At 38.7% G+C, this 13781-nt stretch overlaps 4 protein-coding genes across 23 annotated transcripts in view; 1 reads left to right on the top strand and 3 right to left on the bottom strand.

Annotated features, from left to right (window-relative positions):
* The window catches only part of LOC126610306 (receptor-like protein kinase FERONIA), a 42084-nt gene extending 39800 nt beyond the window's left edge, over positions 1–2284 (top strand). Inside the window, exon 3 of the mRNA XM_050278328.1 lies at positions 193–2284. Coding sequence (XP_050134285.1) covers positions 193–2140 — 1948 coding nt within the window. The 3' untranslated portion in view covers positions 2141–2284. The remainder of the gene's footprint in view (positions 1–192) is intronic.
* The window catches only part of LOC126610310 (uncharacterized), a 31208-nt gene extending 25211 nt beyond the window's left edge, over positions 1–5997 (bottom strand). For 3 of the 20 annotated variants that reach the window (XM_050278336.1, XM_050278338.1, XM_050278331.1), the window contains exons 1-10: positions 5785–5988; positions 5055–5184; positions 4570–4708; positions 4279–4491; positions 4051–4189; positions 3489–3639; positions 3294–3403; positions 3114–3211; positions 2936–3005; positions 2680–2791 (exon numbers count right to left, since the gene is read on the bottom strand). In XM_050278336.1, the coding sequence (XP_050134293.1) occupies positions 2702–2791; positions 2936–3005; positions 3114–3211; positions 3294–3403; positions 3489–3639; positions 4051–4189; positions 4279–4491; positions 4570–4708; positions 5055–5184; positions 5785–5877 (1233 nt within the window). In that variant the 5' untranslated portion in view covers positions 5878–5988 and the 3' untranslated portion in view covers positions 2680–2701. Of the gene's footprint in view, positions 1–2358; positions 2487–2512; positions 2587–2679; positions 2792–2935; positions 3006–3063; positions 3212–3293; positions 3404–3488; positions 3640–4050; positions 4190–4278; positions 4492–4569; positions 4709–5054; positions 5185–5784 lie in introns of those variants that run through there. The other 17 variants (XM_050278342.1, XM_050278340.1, XM_050278332.1 and 14 more) reach the window with 13 other exon arrangements.
* A 992-nt stretch (positions 5998–6989) lies between these two features.
* On the bottom strand, positions 6990–8653 carry LOC126610317 (protein SPIRAL1-like 2). Its single transcript, XM_050278370.1, has 3 exons — positions 8479–8653; positions 7569–7856; positions 6990–7297 (listed from the first exon to the last, which is right to left on the bottom strand). Exons 2-3 carry the CDS (start codon positions 7836–7838, stop codon positions 7214–7216), a joined length of 354 nt encoding a protein of 117 aa, XP_050134327.1. The 5' UTR covers positions 7839–7856; positions 8479–8653; the 3' UTR covers positions 6990–7213.
* A 585-nt stretch (positions 8654–9238) lies between these two features.
* Positions 9239–12345, bottom strand: LOC126610312 (putative methylesterase 11, chloroplastic). The gene is made up of 5 exons (XM_050278358.1): positions 11832–12345; positions 10923–11159; positions 10349–10492; positions 9885–10016; positions 9239–9767 (listed from the first exon to the last, which is right to left on the bottom strand). Exons 1-5 carry the CDS (start codon positions 12177–12179, stop codon positions 9489–9491), a joined length of 1140 nt encoding a protein of 379 aa, XP_050134315.1. The 5' UTR covers positions 12180–12345; the 3' UTR covers positions 9239–9488.
* Between the last annotated feature and the right edge of the window lie 1436 nt (positions 12346–13781).

Below are 13781 nucleotides of genomic sequence, written 5' to 3'. Positions count from 1 at the left end.
CCCCAACTTCGACCGATCCCAAGCCGTCTTCTCAGTCAAAGCCGGTGGCTTTACCCTTCTCCACGACTTCAACGCTTCAGCTACGGCTGATGCTTCTGGCTCGGATACTATATACAGAGAGTTCTGCCTCCACACTGAGTCAGGACAGGATTTGAATATCAGCTTCACTCCAAGCAAAGCAAGCCCAGATACCTACGCGTTTATCAATGGGATTGAAATTCTCTCCATGCCCCCATATCTTTACTACACTTCACCCCGGAGCCCAGATGGGGTTGCTTATGTAGGCAGCGCAAAAACGATTCGCATCGAGAACAACACTGCTCTGGAGATGGTGTACCGAATCAATATCGGTGGCCAAGGACGGATCTATTCCGATCAGGACACTGGTATGTACCGCAATTGGGATGGTTTGCGAGACGAGTACAACTACTTAGACGATTTAAGTAGGAAGTATAGTATTTTACCGCAAAACAGTAGCATTCAGCTTAACTTTTCTAAAATACCAGAGTACTCTGCTCCGAAAGAAGTTTACCAATCAGGCCGCTCAATGGGCGAGAGTCCCAGCGGGACCATAACCGACAGGTACAATCTCACCTGGGAATTCCCTGTGGATTCAATGTTTGCTTACTTGGTTAGGCTTCATTTTTGTGAGTTTGATGATGTAGTGACGGTGGGAGACCGGGTATTTAACATCTACATCGCCAATCAATCCGCTGAGAAAATGGCGGATATAATCGAGTGGAGTGGTGGAAATGGAAGACCAGTGTACAGAGACTACGCTGTGTTCATGTCGGGGAACCCTGCAATCCCGAAGAAAGTCAATCTCTTTCTTGCACTGGAATCGGATTTGTTGAATGGGTACTGGGTGGCAATCTTGAACGGACTCGAAATGTTCAAACTCAGTGCAAATCGGAGTCTCGCCGGACCAAGCCCTGACCCACCTCCTATAGCCCCAGCAAAGGGGACACCATCAAAACCTAGCACCAGATCAAGAACTCCTTTGCTTGCCACGGTTGTCGGTGTAGCTTGCGGAATACTTGGACTCTCTGTCCTTGGGTTCTTGGTTTTTAGGCGGCGGCGGAAAGTCAAGGGCACTGCCTCTGATGGGTCATCATCTTTACCAACACATTTGTGTCGTTACTTTTCACTGGCGGAGATCAAAGCCGCCACCCAAAACTTCAGCCAGAGTTTCATTGTTGGTGTAGGCGGCTTCGGTCACGTGTACAAAGGGCATATTGACGGCGGGGCCACTCCCGTTGCTATCAAACGGCTGAAACCCGACTCATCGCAAGGAGCCCGCGAGTTCAAGACGGAAATCGAGCTGCTTTCAGAACTTAGACACCGTCATTTGGTGTCTCTCATTGGGTATTGTACTGATAAAAATGAGATAATTTTGGTGTACGATTACATGGCACGTGGAACCCTCGCTGATCACCTCTACCAAACTGACAACCCACCTCTCTCCTGGGGACAACGGCTCCAAATTTGCATTGGCGCCGCGCGAGGCTTGAGCTACCTTCACAGCGATGCGCAGGGCACTATCATCCACCGTGATGTGAAGAGCACAAACATTTTATTGGATGAGAAATGGGTGGCCAAGGTTTCGGATTTCGGATTGTCGAAAGTGGGCACGGCCACCATGTCCAAGACCCACATTAGCACGGCCGTGAAAGGCAGTTTCGGGTATCTAGACCCGGAATACTACCGACGTCAACAACTGACGGTGAAGTCCGATGTGTACTCATTCGGTGTAGTGTTGTGTGAAGTGTTGTGCGCAAGACCAGCTGTGGTGCATGCAACGGAGACGAGGCAAATGAACTTGGCTGAGTGGACCAAGAGCTGTCATCGCGACGGGGAACTTGATCAAATCATCGATCCGAACATGAAGGGTAAGATTGAAACCGAGTGTTTGAACAAGTATGTGGAAATTGCTATGAGTTGCATCCATGACAGTGGGATGGAAAGGCCGTCAATGAACGACGTTGTGAGGGGGCTTGAGTTTGCATTGCAACTACATCAGAACTGCGGTGAAAGGAACGAGGATGCCTTTGCTAGTGTGCCAGGTTGCACTACTAATGAATCCGTTCAGTGCATATCTGAGACGATCTTCTCAGAGATCAACGATCCGAATGGAAGATGATGAGCAACATTAGGAGTAATTTGGCTGGACACAAAGGCTATGGGTAAGCCTGACCATGATATGAGTATGTTTTTTCTTATCTATTGTGTTTGAACCCAATTGAATGCTGAATCACTTGCACTTAAAACGTGCTTCTAGATAGAAGAGTTTTTCTGAACAAGCACATGCCGAATGCTTATCCAAAAAGCACTCCCAAGCCTTTTCACAAGAAACCCTGATTTTTGTAAAACCTTCTGTATTTTTAATAAAAGCACTTGTCAACAAAAGTGCTTACAAAAACAGTTTCATACGATCCCCAATTTGGCTGGAATATGCTCCATTACAACTTCCGGACAAGAGAATTTTCCTGTTAAACGCAACATAAGTTACCACTGATATAAGCAGTAGATCATCATTTCGCAAGAGTACAATGTTATACCATTTTTAACCAACACGAAACTATTTTCCTGCCAAAATTTTCAAAACATTTGATTCAATTCCAAAATAAGGGGGAATCAATAACACTCGTTCATTGAAACTATCGTAAGTCAGTCAAGCACCTGCATTAAGATCCGTAAGTTTCTAACGAATAACTAAGCCTTGCACTGCCTGTGATCCATCGTCAGCTATCCTGTTGGCTCGAATGGTGCTGATAACGTTTGCAATATTACCCTGACAATGACAAACTCTGTCAATATACGATTATATAATGAAGATTTATGGACAATGCAATACAAAGAGTGGTTTGTTATATGGTAGCAATGAATCAGTTCTTAGTGGGCAGTTAATAATGAAAAAGCGGCTGAAGTTACTTACCCTCCAAGTTGCTAACTTTGTTCTTAGTGTAAGCCATTGTTCTTCCCCAAATACTCTCTCATTACAGCGGCTGCAGATCAAAGGCCAATTCGGTTCAACAACAAAGAAGCCTAAAAGATTGAATAAACAACTATATGCATCTTTGTGCATACGCAGAAGGTACGAAACACAAACTAACCTCACAATCACCACTTGATTCATCTGGTCCATTTTACAGTCCATCAACTTGGCAGTTATTGCCCTTACCACCCAAAGTTCAACCTCGTCATCATTAATCTGCCAAAAAGAAGTGCATAAGCATAATTAACCATGATGTCAGATTTACACTTCTAGAACCAGAAAGGTAAGCCAATCTAACCTGAAGCGTATCTCTGATAGCACCGTAAGGAATCCGTCCAGATTCATCAGAACCAAGATCCATCAAGGAAATCAACCTCATCTTAGTTATGCAGTCTTCATGGACAAGGCCTATAACATTTCAGAAAGCATAATTTAGACAAACAGAAAAATGTATATAATCCGAAGAAAACAGTCAGATGAAACTAAACTTTACCGTAGCTTTTCAGTAAATCAGAATTTACAGCCTGAAACTCCAAGTAAGCATCCAGCCTCTGAGTCAGAAAGATCTTCAAAAGCTGATATGCCAATGCATGCTTAGCATCCTTCTCCAGTTGCTCTACAGCAGGCATATTTAGCAAATCACACTGCAGCATAACATTAACAAATCAACACATCAGTTATCTAAATGCCTAATGGAAGGGGGGAATATGATCATCAGAGCCAACTGCCAAAAACCCAGTTGTTTTGAAGTGATAAAATTAAGCCAGCACACCGTCGTGTTTATACAGATATTATATGTAACTGCAGAGGAAGCATAGTAGCTTCTTCAAAATGCCAGAAAATGAATAATGTCTATAAAGAGTCGATTCTAAACTACTACACAATTAACTGGGTCCACCACATAAAAATAGAATGTTTTTTAACAAGAAAAAGAAACATACTTTGTAAAGGATCTAACACGTGTAAATAAGGATGAACAGTCACCAAAAAGAAACATGGACTAAAGAATTAGTTCAAAAAAATCTTTGAAATTCCAAAAGATCCTACAAAAATACCTGAAACATGTCTGGGGCCTTCACAAATTCCACAATTGTACGTATAGCTTCCTCTTTGGCTTCACTCAACGTATGCACATCTTCACCAGAAAATGTCGCCAAGTACTTGGTCAGGAATTTGAAAGACTCCTTTGTCATGCTGAAAATACAACAGAAAATATAATTAACTGTTCTTAAAACAAATCGAGGAAAGACATGTACATATAGAAAAAAGATTACAAAGCATACTTTTTGTGTTCTTTCAGAACATTAGCGATGGTCAAAAATAACTGCCTCTGATCAGAGATCCCAATATTCCACTCTTTCAAAAAACTTTCCACATTTTTGAATGAAGGGATGACATGTTCAGTGACCCTCCCATTGATAGCCAAATTAAGAGCACTCAAGTAGACTAAGAACCGGCTATATGGGTTCTCCAGTAGGTTGTACAGATTGAACAAACTGTAAACAAAACAAAAACGGTCAAATGTACATTCAAAATAATAAAAAGCTAAGGTCATGATCACAATGGTATCATACATCTTTAAGCGCAACGCAGGCTTGTCGGTTGGTTTTTGAGTAATCTTTGAGGATATAAGTTTTGCCATCTCCAGTGCTTCATCTGGACTTTCAGACTTTGTAACAACATTGCAGATAACAGTGAATATGCACTCAAGATCTGGAAGGAAAAAAAAATACATAAATTTGTTATGATGAACATTGACAAAACCGTTAAGATGGCATTTAATTGTCGTTACTAATTGAATGAGTTGACACTAAGTCCATATCATCCAAAATTGTTAATAAGAACATTTTAAAGAATATTAGCAATTTCAATTTCTACAATGGTAGCATCCACGTAACTGACCAAAAACACGTGCAGAATTTTGAAGTAATTAGACTAAGGAACTTAAAGCAAACATTGATATAGTGGATGAACGAGAATTGGAAGAAAAACCTCTGCAATACTAAGCCTCTTTATCCATTTAAAGAGGTACATAAACATCTAACAATACAGATTGTACCTTTTTCTGAGACCTTTGACAATATGACCTCAGCCGAAGTAAGCATAAGGGACACCAAATCGAACCACCTGTCCATTACCACGCATTCTTGGGCTTCAGCACATAGTCTAGTAACTTGCGGCTCAGCAACCTGGCAGATAATCATGACAAAGATAAATCTCTTCCTTTATATGGAAATCAAAGAACAAGGGCCATTCCCTTGACTCGTACTGATGAGAATTTTACTCCATGAGAGATTGAGCAAAAATTTGCCGAATTGACCTACAGGAAATTCACCAACTTCCGTAGTGATATGCATATGCACAGTATCTATATACATATTACATACACGCGTATTTCAGTTTTCTTTCGTTGGGCAAAAATGGTGGTGAAATATCAATTCTTACTTCACAATTACCAAATGCAGAATTCGGAAATACATTAGCCCAATGTTTTTGTCACCGCAAACCCAAGTTTCGGATTGGAAAGCATTACAATTAAAACTGAGTTTCGAGATTAAGCACGTAATATGCAATAAAGGACTAAAATTTAAGGGGGAAAATCCAATATCTAATCACAGATTAATACTAGCAAACCCAAAAACTCAGTTCAATTACTCGATCCAAAAAACCGGGCAGAAAGCATCCAACCCCCAAATTAGAGATGGAATAAATTGCAAGACAATCACATCTTGACCTAAATGCACAGAGGAAAATGAGCAGCGAAATTGGAAGAGGAGAGAGGAGAGTACCTCGTGGCCGGCGTCGGCCCAGGCGAGCTCGGAGGTGAATCGGACGACGGCGAGAGCGGGATCTTCCTCGGAGGTTGGCACCACAGTCGTCATTGTTAGAGCTCTCTGCAGCTGCAATTTGGTATATGTTTTGCAGCAGAGACGCAGAGATATGTTTTGCAGCAGAGACAGAGAGAGAGAGAGAGAGAGACGAAAACCCTAGCCGAGGCTTAAGTCTATCTATCAATTCAGTACGTTGGATTTTCGTGTACGATTATGGACGGCTATTATCGTCTATAAGTTTCGTTTTCACTCGGGTCGTTATTTATTTATTTTTAAAAATAATCGATAATTTAGTGAATGGAAGGTAATGTTAACCACCATGGTTAGTCTAGTGATTAGAGACAAATTATAAGTTCGTATTTCATATAGCATGTTTAGAGTTTAATCTTTTTTGTATTGATGAATCACACGATGATGGTCAAGAGAGACTGAAATGCATTTATGAGTCTTCTCGTTCCCTCGCAAAATGATGAACTGCCATGACGAAACCACTAGCTAATCCTATTTAAATAATATAAAAAAAGGTAATGTTTTTGTCCCTTAATAATATTAAACACTTAAAATCATACAAGCGCATAAAAACTGCATTGCATTTTCTATTTTGCTTTCCTTGTGGATTCAAAAATTGCAATACAATTTTTATTTTGTGGAGATTAGTTTCTCTTCTTCAGATCATTGCGTCTCGGGTTCAAATTATAATATAGATTAGTATAAAATATCGTTTGTACTAGCTGAAAGGAATACGTTTCTTTCTCTCTTCTTGTTCAGTCTCTATTTATTTTGCATGATCTTGGTTTTTATCTCTTTCATTCTTTGGGCAGTTGGTAGGATCCAATAATCCTCAAATGCGAACAAGAAATTGAAATGCAAATAAGAGATTTATCTTGCTAGAAATTTTAGATCATTAATTTGATTGAGCTTAATTAAGTTCGAGTTTTAATCACAAATTCCGATTGAGTCTTGAGTTATATGTTTAGATGAATTGCAACCATTTGTGATTGCTTTTGTAGGAAGCACTTTTAAAGACTCTCTCAATAAACATCTTTTAACTTGTTCCATCAAATGTCGCTAAAAATGCTTTTAATTGTCTGAAAGCGTTTTTGACATTTTTTAAAAGTAATTTAAAAAACAAACTTGAGTCAGTGAATGTATGAAGGAAAAAGTACAAAGAACTGCAGAACTAGTGCATTATGAGTTTCATTTGGATTTAGTAATCAAATCTCCATCCATCATACAACATTACAATTTGCAAACATGACATTTTTGGAGTATATAGGTATTCATATTTCTGAATTATATATACATATATATGTATATATACACAATTGTATATCTTATCATTGCTATTATTCAGTTGCTGATGTGATGATTTCTACAAAAGCAAGAATCAGTTCCCACTCCCACCACCAAACAAGTAGCCAAGGGATGATCCGCCGCCGGGAGCGGAGTGAACCTTGGTCGATGGACGATCCTGCATCCACATGCACAACCAGTTTACAACACATCCCCAAAATATTGTCGTCATCAATATTGTATCTGTATTTTAGATATTGCACGATAACATGTTGGTACAATATTTTTTGCTACAACGATACCAACATGATATCAATAATATATCCACAATTACAGAACGGACGCATATGTCCTAGCAGGACTAGACTTGCACGTCATGGTTATGCAACAAAGACAGAGTTATAGCCATAAGCGAATGAAACAAGTAGACTAATTGAAAGACCACGCACCGTGATGAAATTTCCGCAGTTCTGGCCATCAACTCGGAAGTAATTGTTCGTACGCTTGCTGTGAATGCCGGCTGGAAGCTGCTTATCAATCGGTGATGAAGCAGGAGCTGGAGCTGGAGCAGGAGCTGGGTTAGCATTCCGAGGTGGTGGTGGTGGTGTGTTGTTAGTAGTTTTTGGGGTTTTGTTAGCATTAGCTGTCTCTCCACCTCCGAACAAATACCCCAAAGAGCTTTGTCCACCACCACAGCTGACTCCACGTCCACGCCCCATTTTTATTATTTTCTTGTCCTATTTCCAGCAACAAGTCCCAAACCAAACATGTTATTAACAAGGATGGCAACATTTGTACTTGAAACTTCATCAAGAACGTGTAGAAATTGTTCACTAGAAAACCTATATTTGACAAGTAAACTGGGTAATGTACGATTTATGGCATGATATGAAGTATGCAAAACCCGGCTAGAAGATACCGATGAACGCTATATGATCCATATAGCAACAGATTATCGGCGCATTACAATATAGTGATTTTGGCACTCCTCATTTAGCCATTTGCACTCCAAATTAAATACTGTGCAACTTTTTTCCGCAATTGGAGGAGTGCAGAGGTTAGACAAGGAAAATTAAATCAATAACCGTAGAAGAAAATGTACGATCTTATGAAGCATGAAAGATGATTACAATATTGCACAAGGCATTGACATATTACCAGAAAAAGGGGAGAACGAACATGAAATTGGAAAAACAGAAACAAATGGTTCGGAATTCATAAATTTATAAAGAATAAAAGCTCAGATCATGGCAAAGAAAACATCTTAGATCCCTATGCTCTATGGAAATTGATCTGAAATTTTCATAGATAGAAAAATAAATAGAAAATATAAAGAAAAAAAATGCATAGATAACGTACTTTGTTCTTGCTTCCTCTTGGGGCCTAAATTTTGGTGCCGTGCAAAAGCAACTGGGAGATGTGTTCGTGTTTAGATTTTGTTTTGTAACTAAAGAGACATGGTCAATTTCTGATCTGGCAATATGGTTTGAATCCACACGCAGCGTGAGTTCGGATCTAACGATCCAACTGACTTCAACTCACATTATGAGAGAGAGAAGAATGTATTTTACATTTCTACTCACATTTAGACCTAGCAAACGGGTCATATTTGTATTGTTTTTGTGTCCTATTGTGTGAAACCCATTATATCAATGAGTTCTTAACATGTCATCTGATAAAAACTCGATTCATTAACATATTGTGTCATTTCGTTTCCGGTTAACGGATCATACAAAAAAATTGTCATGTCAAATGTCTGGATCTAACAAACAATATTTTATTGGATTCTTAAGGGGTGACCCGATCACAACCTAAATTGTTAATGAGTTCATAATGGGTGATCCGATAACACCAAACTCGTCAATGGGTTGATCAGAAATCTGTTATGTTCATGTTGTTTCATGTAGAGTTTAACTAGTCGTACAAGATATTGCCAACGATTTTCGTTAAAGTGAACAGTACCGGAAGCTTTTCGATAAAGTTCCCTTCTAAATGAAAGGAAATCTGGAAATTGCACTGTACGCAAAGGTTTGGCGTGACATGCCTGGTTTTTGTATGTTTACTCAAAGTTCAAGTGTTAAGTTGTTAACTTCATATTATCCTACTAAAAACAATCCTCTGAACACAGTGACGAAATTGCATTCGATCGGAAAATTACCTCAAAAATATATCTTTTTGCGAACACGTCTCATAAAATGAACACAAACACACGACTTTATCCTATAGCTATGTGCATTTACATGCTTACTCGCGATCCTAGCTACGCAACTGCATAAATTACGGATGATTCCGGTGGCATTTCAATCATATGCCAGCGGAGATCGAGAAGGGTTTTCTAGAGGACATCTAGCCGGGAAAAGACGGTGTTTCTAAGTAGATGAAATCTTCGAAATCTCCAGCAATAACTTGTGCAGGGCTTGAGGCTTTGAGAAAAAAGGAGAGTGATCGGCGCCTTTCAAGCGGAGGACCTGTTCGGGAGGGCTTTCTTTTATCATGCTCTCCTGGACCGTGATGGGTATGGCATTGTCTTCTGATGTCTGTATATAAAACCGCCTCACCAATCCATATTTCAAGTCGGTTAATGAAAGCTTCTCCAGAACCGGGGCAAATGGAATTGGCCTCATAGAGACGGATGCCAACGCGACATCCTAGAGCAACATAAGCAAAAGGAAATTAGTAAAACTAATAAGGAAAACGAAAAAATGGAAAACCACTTGCGTGTTTTTCATAGGAAGCTCGGTGCGTTAAAAGAAGTGAGGCATTACCTTGCTGGGACTTTGGTTGAATAATAAATCCTTCAGCATTGATTTATCTAGATCAATAGCAGTCGGAGGCCGATCATTCCCATTTGCATACAAAAATACCTGAGCTTGTCGCATAAGATCATCTGAACTTGCCTGCAATAATTCTAAGCATTAGTCACTCAAACAGTTCATATAAAGCTTTATATAGGTCGTTCAGTTTATAATTATGATACTCGTTTGTAATAATAACTATGCCATAGTCCATCACGACCAGACGCGATACAAAATGCTATTGCAAATTAAACACAGAAGAAAAATGAGTTCTTTTAAGTAGATTCAGAGGAAATAGATTAAACAAATTCATCTACACATATTTAAGGTTTTAATGGATATAAATCGATCGTCAAATTTCAGATTCTGAATTTCATTCACATGAGGGAAAATTATAGATTTATCAAATCCAACGATAAAGGATGAGGGAAAACCTGTTGGGAGAACATTTCAAGAGTACTTTGTCCGTTCTTCAACATTGCCGCAGCAATAAAAATGGCCTTTGCGACTTTATGTGGAAATAACTCCATTGCATATGATATACATGCACCACCAAAATCATGACCCACCAATATTACCTGCATAATACAGCAACCAAAAGAAAAAAGTTATGTACCGAAGACAAATACTAGTCCAATATCTTTGTACCAAACAACAAATATAGCTCATATTTTTACGCATGACTTTAAAGCAAGTACATGTTTTTCAGTCATCACTGATTTAGTTTTGTTTATAACTTTATATGAACGGCATTGAAAAATGTGATAGTTATAAAGTATGAAAGGTGTGCAAAGTCACAAACTTGACAATGCCATAGATCTTGAAAGTCATACAAGCGGCATATCAAATTATCGACAAATCCTTTACACAGTGAGAATAGTACAATATCAATTTCGCCAATTATAAGTGAAGTTGGCACTGAACTATTGTTAAAAATGCCACGGTAAGAAATTCAAGCTAAAACAACATTACGAATAAGATAAAAAATTGGAATGCAATTGAATTTACCTTTTTTCCCTCAGGAAGGTTTTCAAGAAAATCAGAAAGAGGCTTCACATATTGTGAAAGACTTGTAACGCTGTTTGTATCAGATGAATGAATTCCAGAGCCGGTCAAGTCTACAGCGGTAACTTTAAAACCACCCTCCTCAAGAAGTGCTATGGTTTTATACCAACACCAAGCACCAAAGCCACCTCCATGTACAAGGACAAAATGGTCGGTTTCTAGACCATCAAGATTAACATCCTATCAAAACACAAAATTTGTAAGGACTTAGGAACCAAAAGAATTTCATCAATGGAAACAACCGAGAACTCAATTGCGGAAACTGCACAAAACTCAATCAAATAAGTGAAAAATGGACCGTATTTGAGCAATCACAACAAAGAAATTCCATACAACAACATCATAAACATCACGGCGATTCTCTGCGCCATTATTTACATGATCATGATAGTTTAAACCCGCCATTATCCGACATTCGGAATATACACGGCCATCCTTAAAATGCAAGTTAATTTCATCCAAAGGGTAAAACAAACTCCTACATACGAAATTTAACAAAAATCCAACATCCTTAAATACGTACGCAGACAAACAGAGGCATACACATGTACATATATAAACATGCATGTATTTGTCAGTTTGTGCACGTGTGTGAAAAGAGAAAAACAATCACCAAGTTTACACATTTCAGTCGTTATTTCTTCAATTCCAAGAAAAAAAGGGGGAATTTTCTAAATAATCACAATCATTAATCACTAACTAACCCACAATCAAATCCTAAATTTCCAAAATACTCAGAAGGGAAATTGCAAATTAACTCCATAATCCACTACAAGTTCCAAATTTTAATTCAATATTAACAGAATTTTAATCTAATTTAACAGAATTTAATCAAGCCCCGCTAACACAAACCTGATTAACAAGCTGGTGGGGCTGGAGGAGGGGGTCGGTGAGGGACCTGGCGCGGGAGCTGGAGCTGCGGGGCAGGGCGTTGCTGCCCTTTTTGGAGCTGGAGTTGGGGTAGCGGAGGGAGGTGGAGCGATCAAAGGGCAGAGAGCCGTTTTGCTGGTGCTGCTGGAACAGAATCGCGGCGGCGAGAGCTTGTTCCTGGATTAGAGCGTCCTCGAGCTTCTCTTTCCTGGAGGATCGCACCCGGGTCCAGCGGCTGCTGGAATTGGGTTGCGGCGGCGGGTTGGGGAGGCGCTTTATGGGCTTTCGCTTGGCGGGTTTGGGTGCGAGGATGGCGCAGAGGTTGCCCATTGTGATTGGTAAAGCATGTAGAGAGAGAAGTTAAAAGGAGGCAGAGAGGAGTGTCACGACTGATGATCTAAGGGAGTGGTGGCAAATGGCAGATACGTGAGTTGACAAGGTGGCTGCGTGGGTTGGTTGGTCGATACTTGTGAGGAGGTTTATATATGTATTTATAGACTAATAGAGAGGGTGTGGAATGTATTATGGTTAGCAACTTCATAACTTTTTTGAGCTTACCTCTTTTGGGTTAATGCTCCGAACTACGAGTCTCTTGTTTTATTTTTTGGTCTCTTATTTCGTCTTTTGATCATTCGGTGATTAAGATAATACTTTTATATCGAAACAGTCAACTTGTTGACTCTAATTAATATAATTTGTAAACTTCTTTTACAATCAAATTCTTTATCTCTATAATTTGAAATTGAGTATAAAAATAGGCATGCAACTTTACCGAACTAGCTTAACTCACGTTTTTTAGAAAGTAGGAAGTGGCTCACAACTCATTCAAGTTTGAACCCTATGCTCAACTTCACCATAATGCGTGAGACAGTAACTTGAAGCATAAATTAAGTGAATTTAAAATTCGAAATATAGTTATCATTTTTATATTTCAAACTTTCTAAAGTTTGAGAGTTTATACGTTTGAGAGTTTATACATTTATACTGAGATAAAGGCTCTCATTCATTACGTTTTTCCGCACATACACACACATATTATACATTGTGAATCTTAGGCTGTTATTATTATCACTTCAAAATAGTCAACCTGCACTAAAAAATTTTGGAGAGAAATGTTTAGAAATATAGGTTTTTTTTTTCTCTTTCAAGCTTTCTGTACTTGCATTTTGTCTATATATAGATATTGGTAACAAATTCATTATTGTGTATCTTAAAAACGCCAATAAACAACTATATATTGTATGTTATTGTTCATATGGATAATTAGGTACCCACCACTCACAATTATATTGGAATTTTGTTGTGGCCTCGATTTTCTTCACTGATGATGAATTAGGGTTGGTAGTTGTGAGATGTTGCTGAAATTTTGTATTATTTATACAATCAACCTCACTTAATAAAATAAAACTTTATTATATTATAGTTATGAAATGCAGTTAAGACCCGCTCATTAAAAGTTCTTGAAGAATTTGGATACTACCATTTGTCTTAAAACTTGAAAGCACATGCATGCATACTTTGATTTGAATTTTATGGTGTGTCGGCGTTGGAAGTACACTTGACGGTGACGTTTTAGGAAAGAGACTAATTTCAGCATTTCTGGCGAGCATTTAATTAGTAGGTTTAATATGCTTTACGGTTGTTTGCTTATGCAATTAATCTGGTAATTCCTTTTGCTGTTGTTTGCGCAATTAATCAGGTAATTCCTTGGGACTAGTACTTTGTCAGTTTCGACTAAGTACCACCAACTACCCTCCCGAAATTTACTTCATACCACCGTCATTAGAGGTGGAAAAAAATCCCGAAAATCCTGAATCGAACTGAAAAAATTCCAATGTCAAATAAAAAAATTTCCAAACCGAAATTTTGGTACAAGATTTGAAATTGACTTCTCGATATTTTGGGAATTCCATACCAAACCAAAAATATATA

Source organism: Malus sylvestris, chromosome 17, assembly GCF_916048215.2.
Source record: "Malus sylvestris chromosome 17, drMalSylv7.2, whole genome shotgun sequence".
Lineage (NCBI taxonomy): Eukaryota > Viridiplantae > Streptophyta > Magnoliopsida > Rosales > Rosaceae > Malus > Malus sylvestris.
Note: the sequence above shows the minus strand (reverse complement) of the source record. Positions and strands in the feature narration are given on the sequence as shown.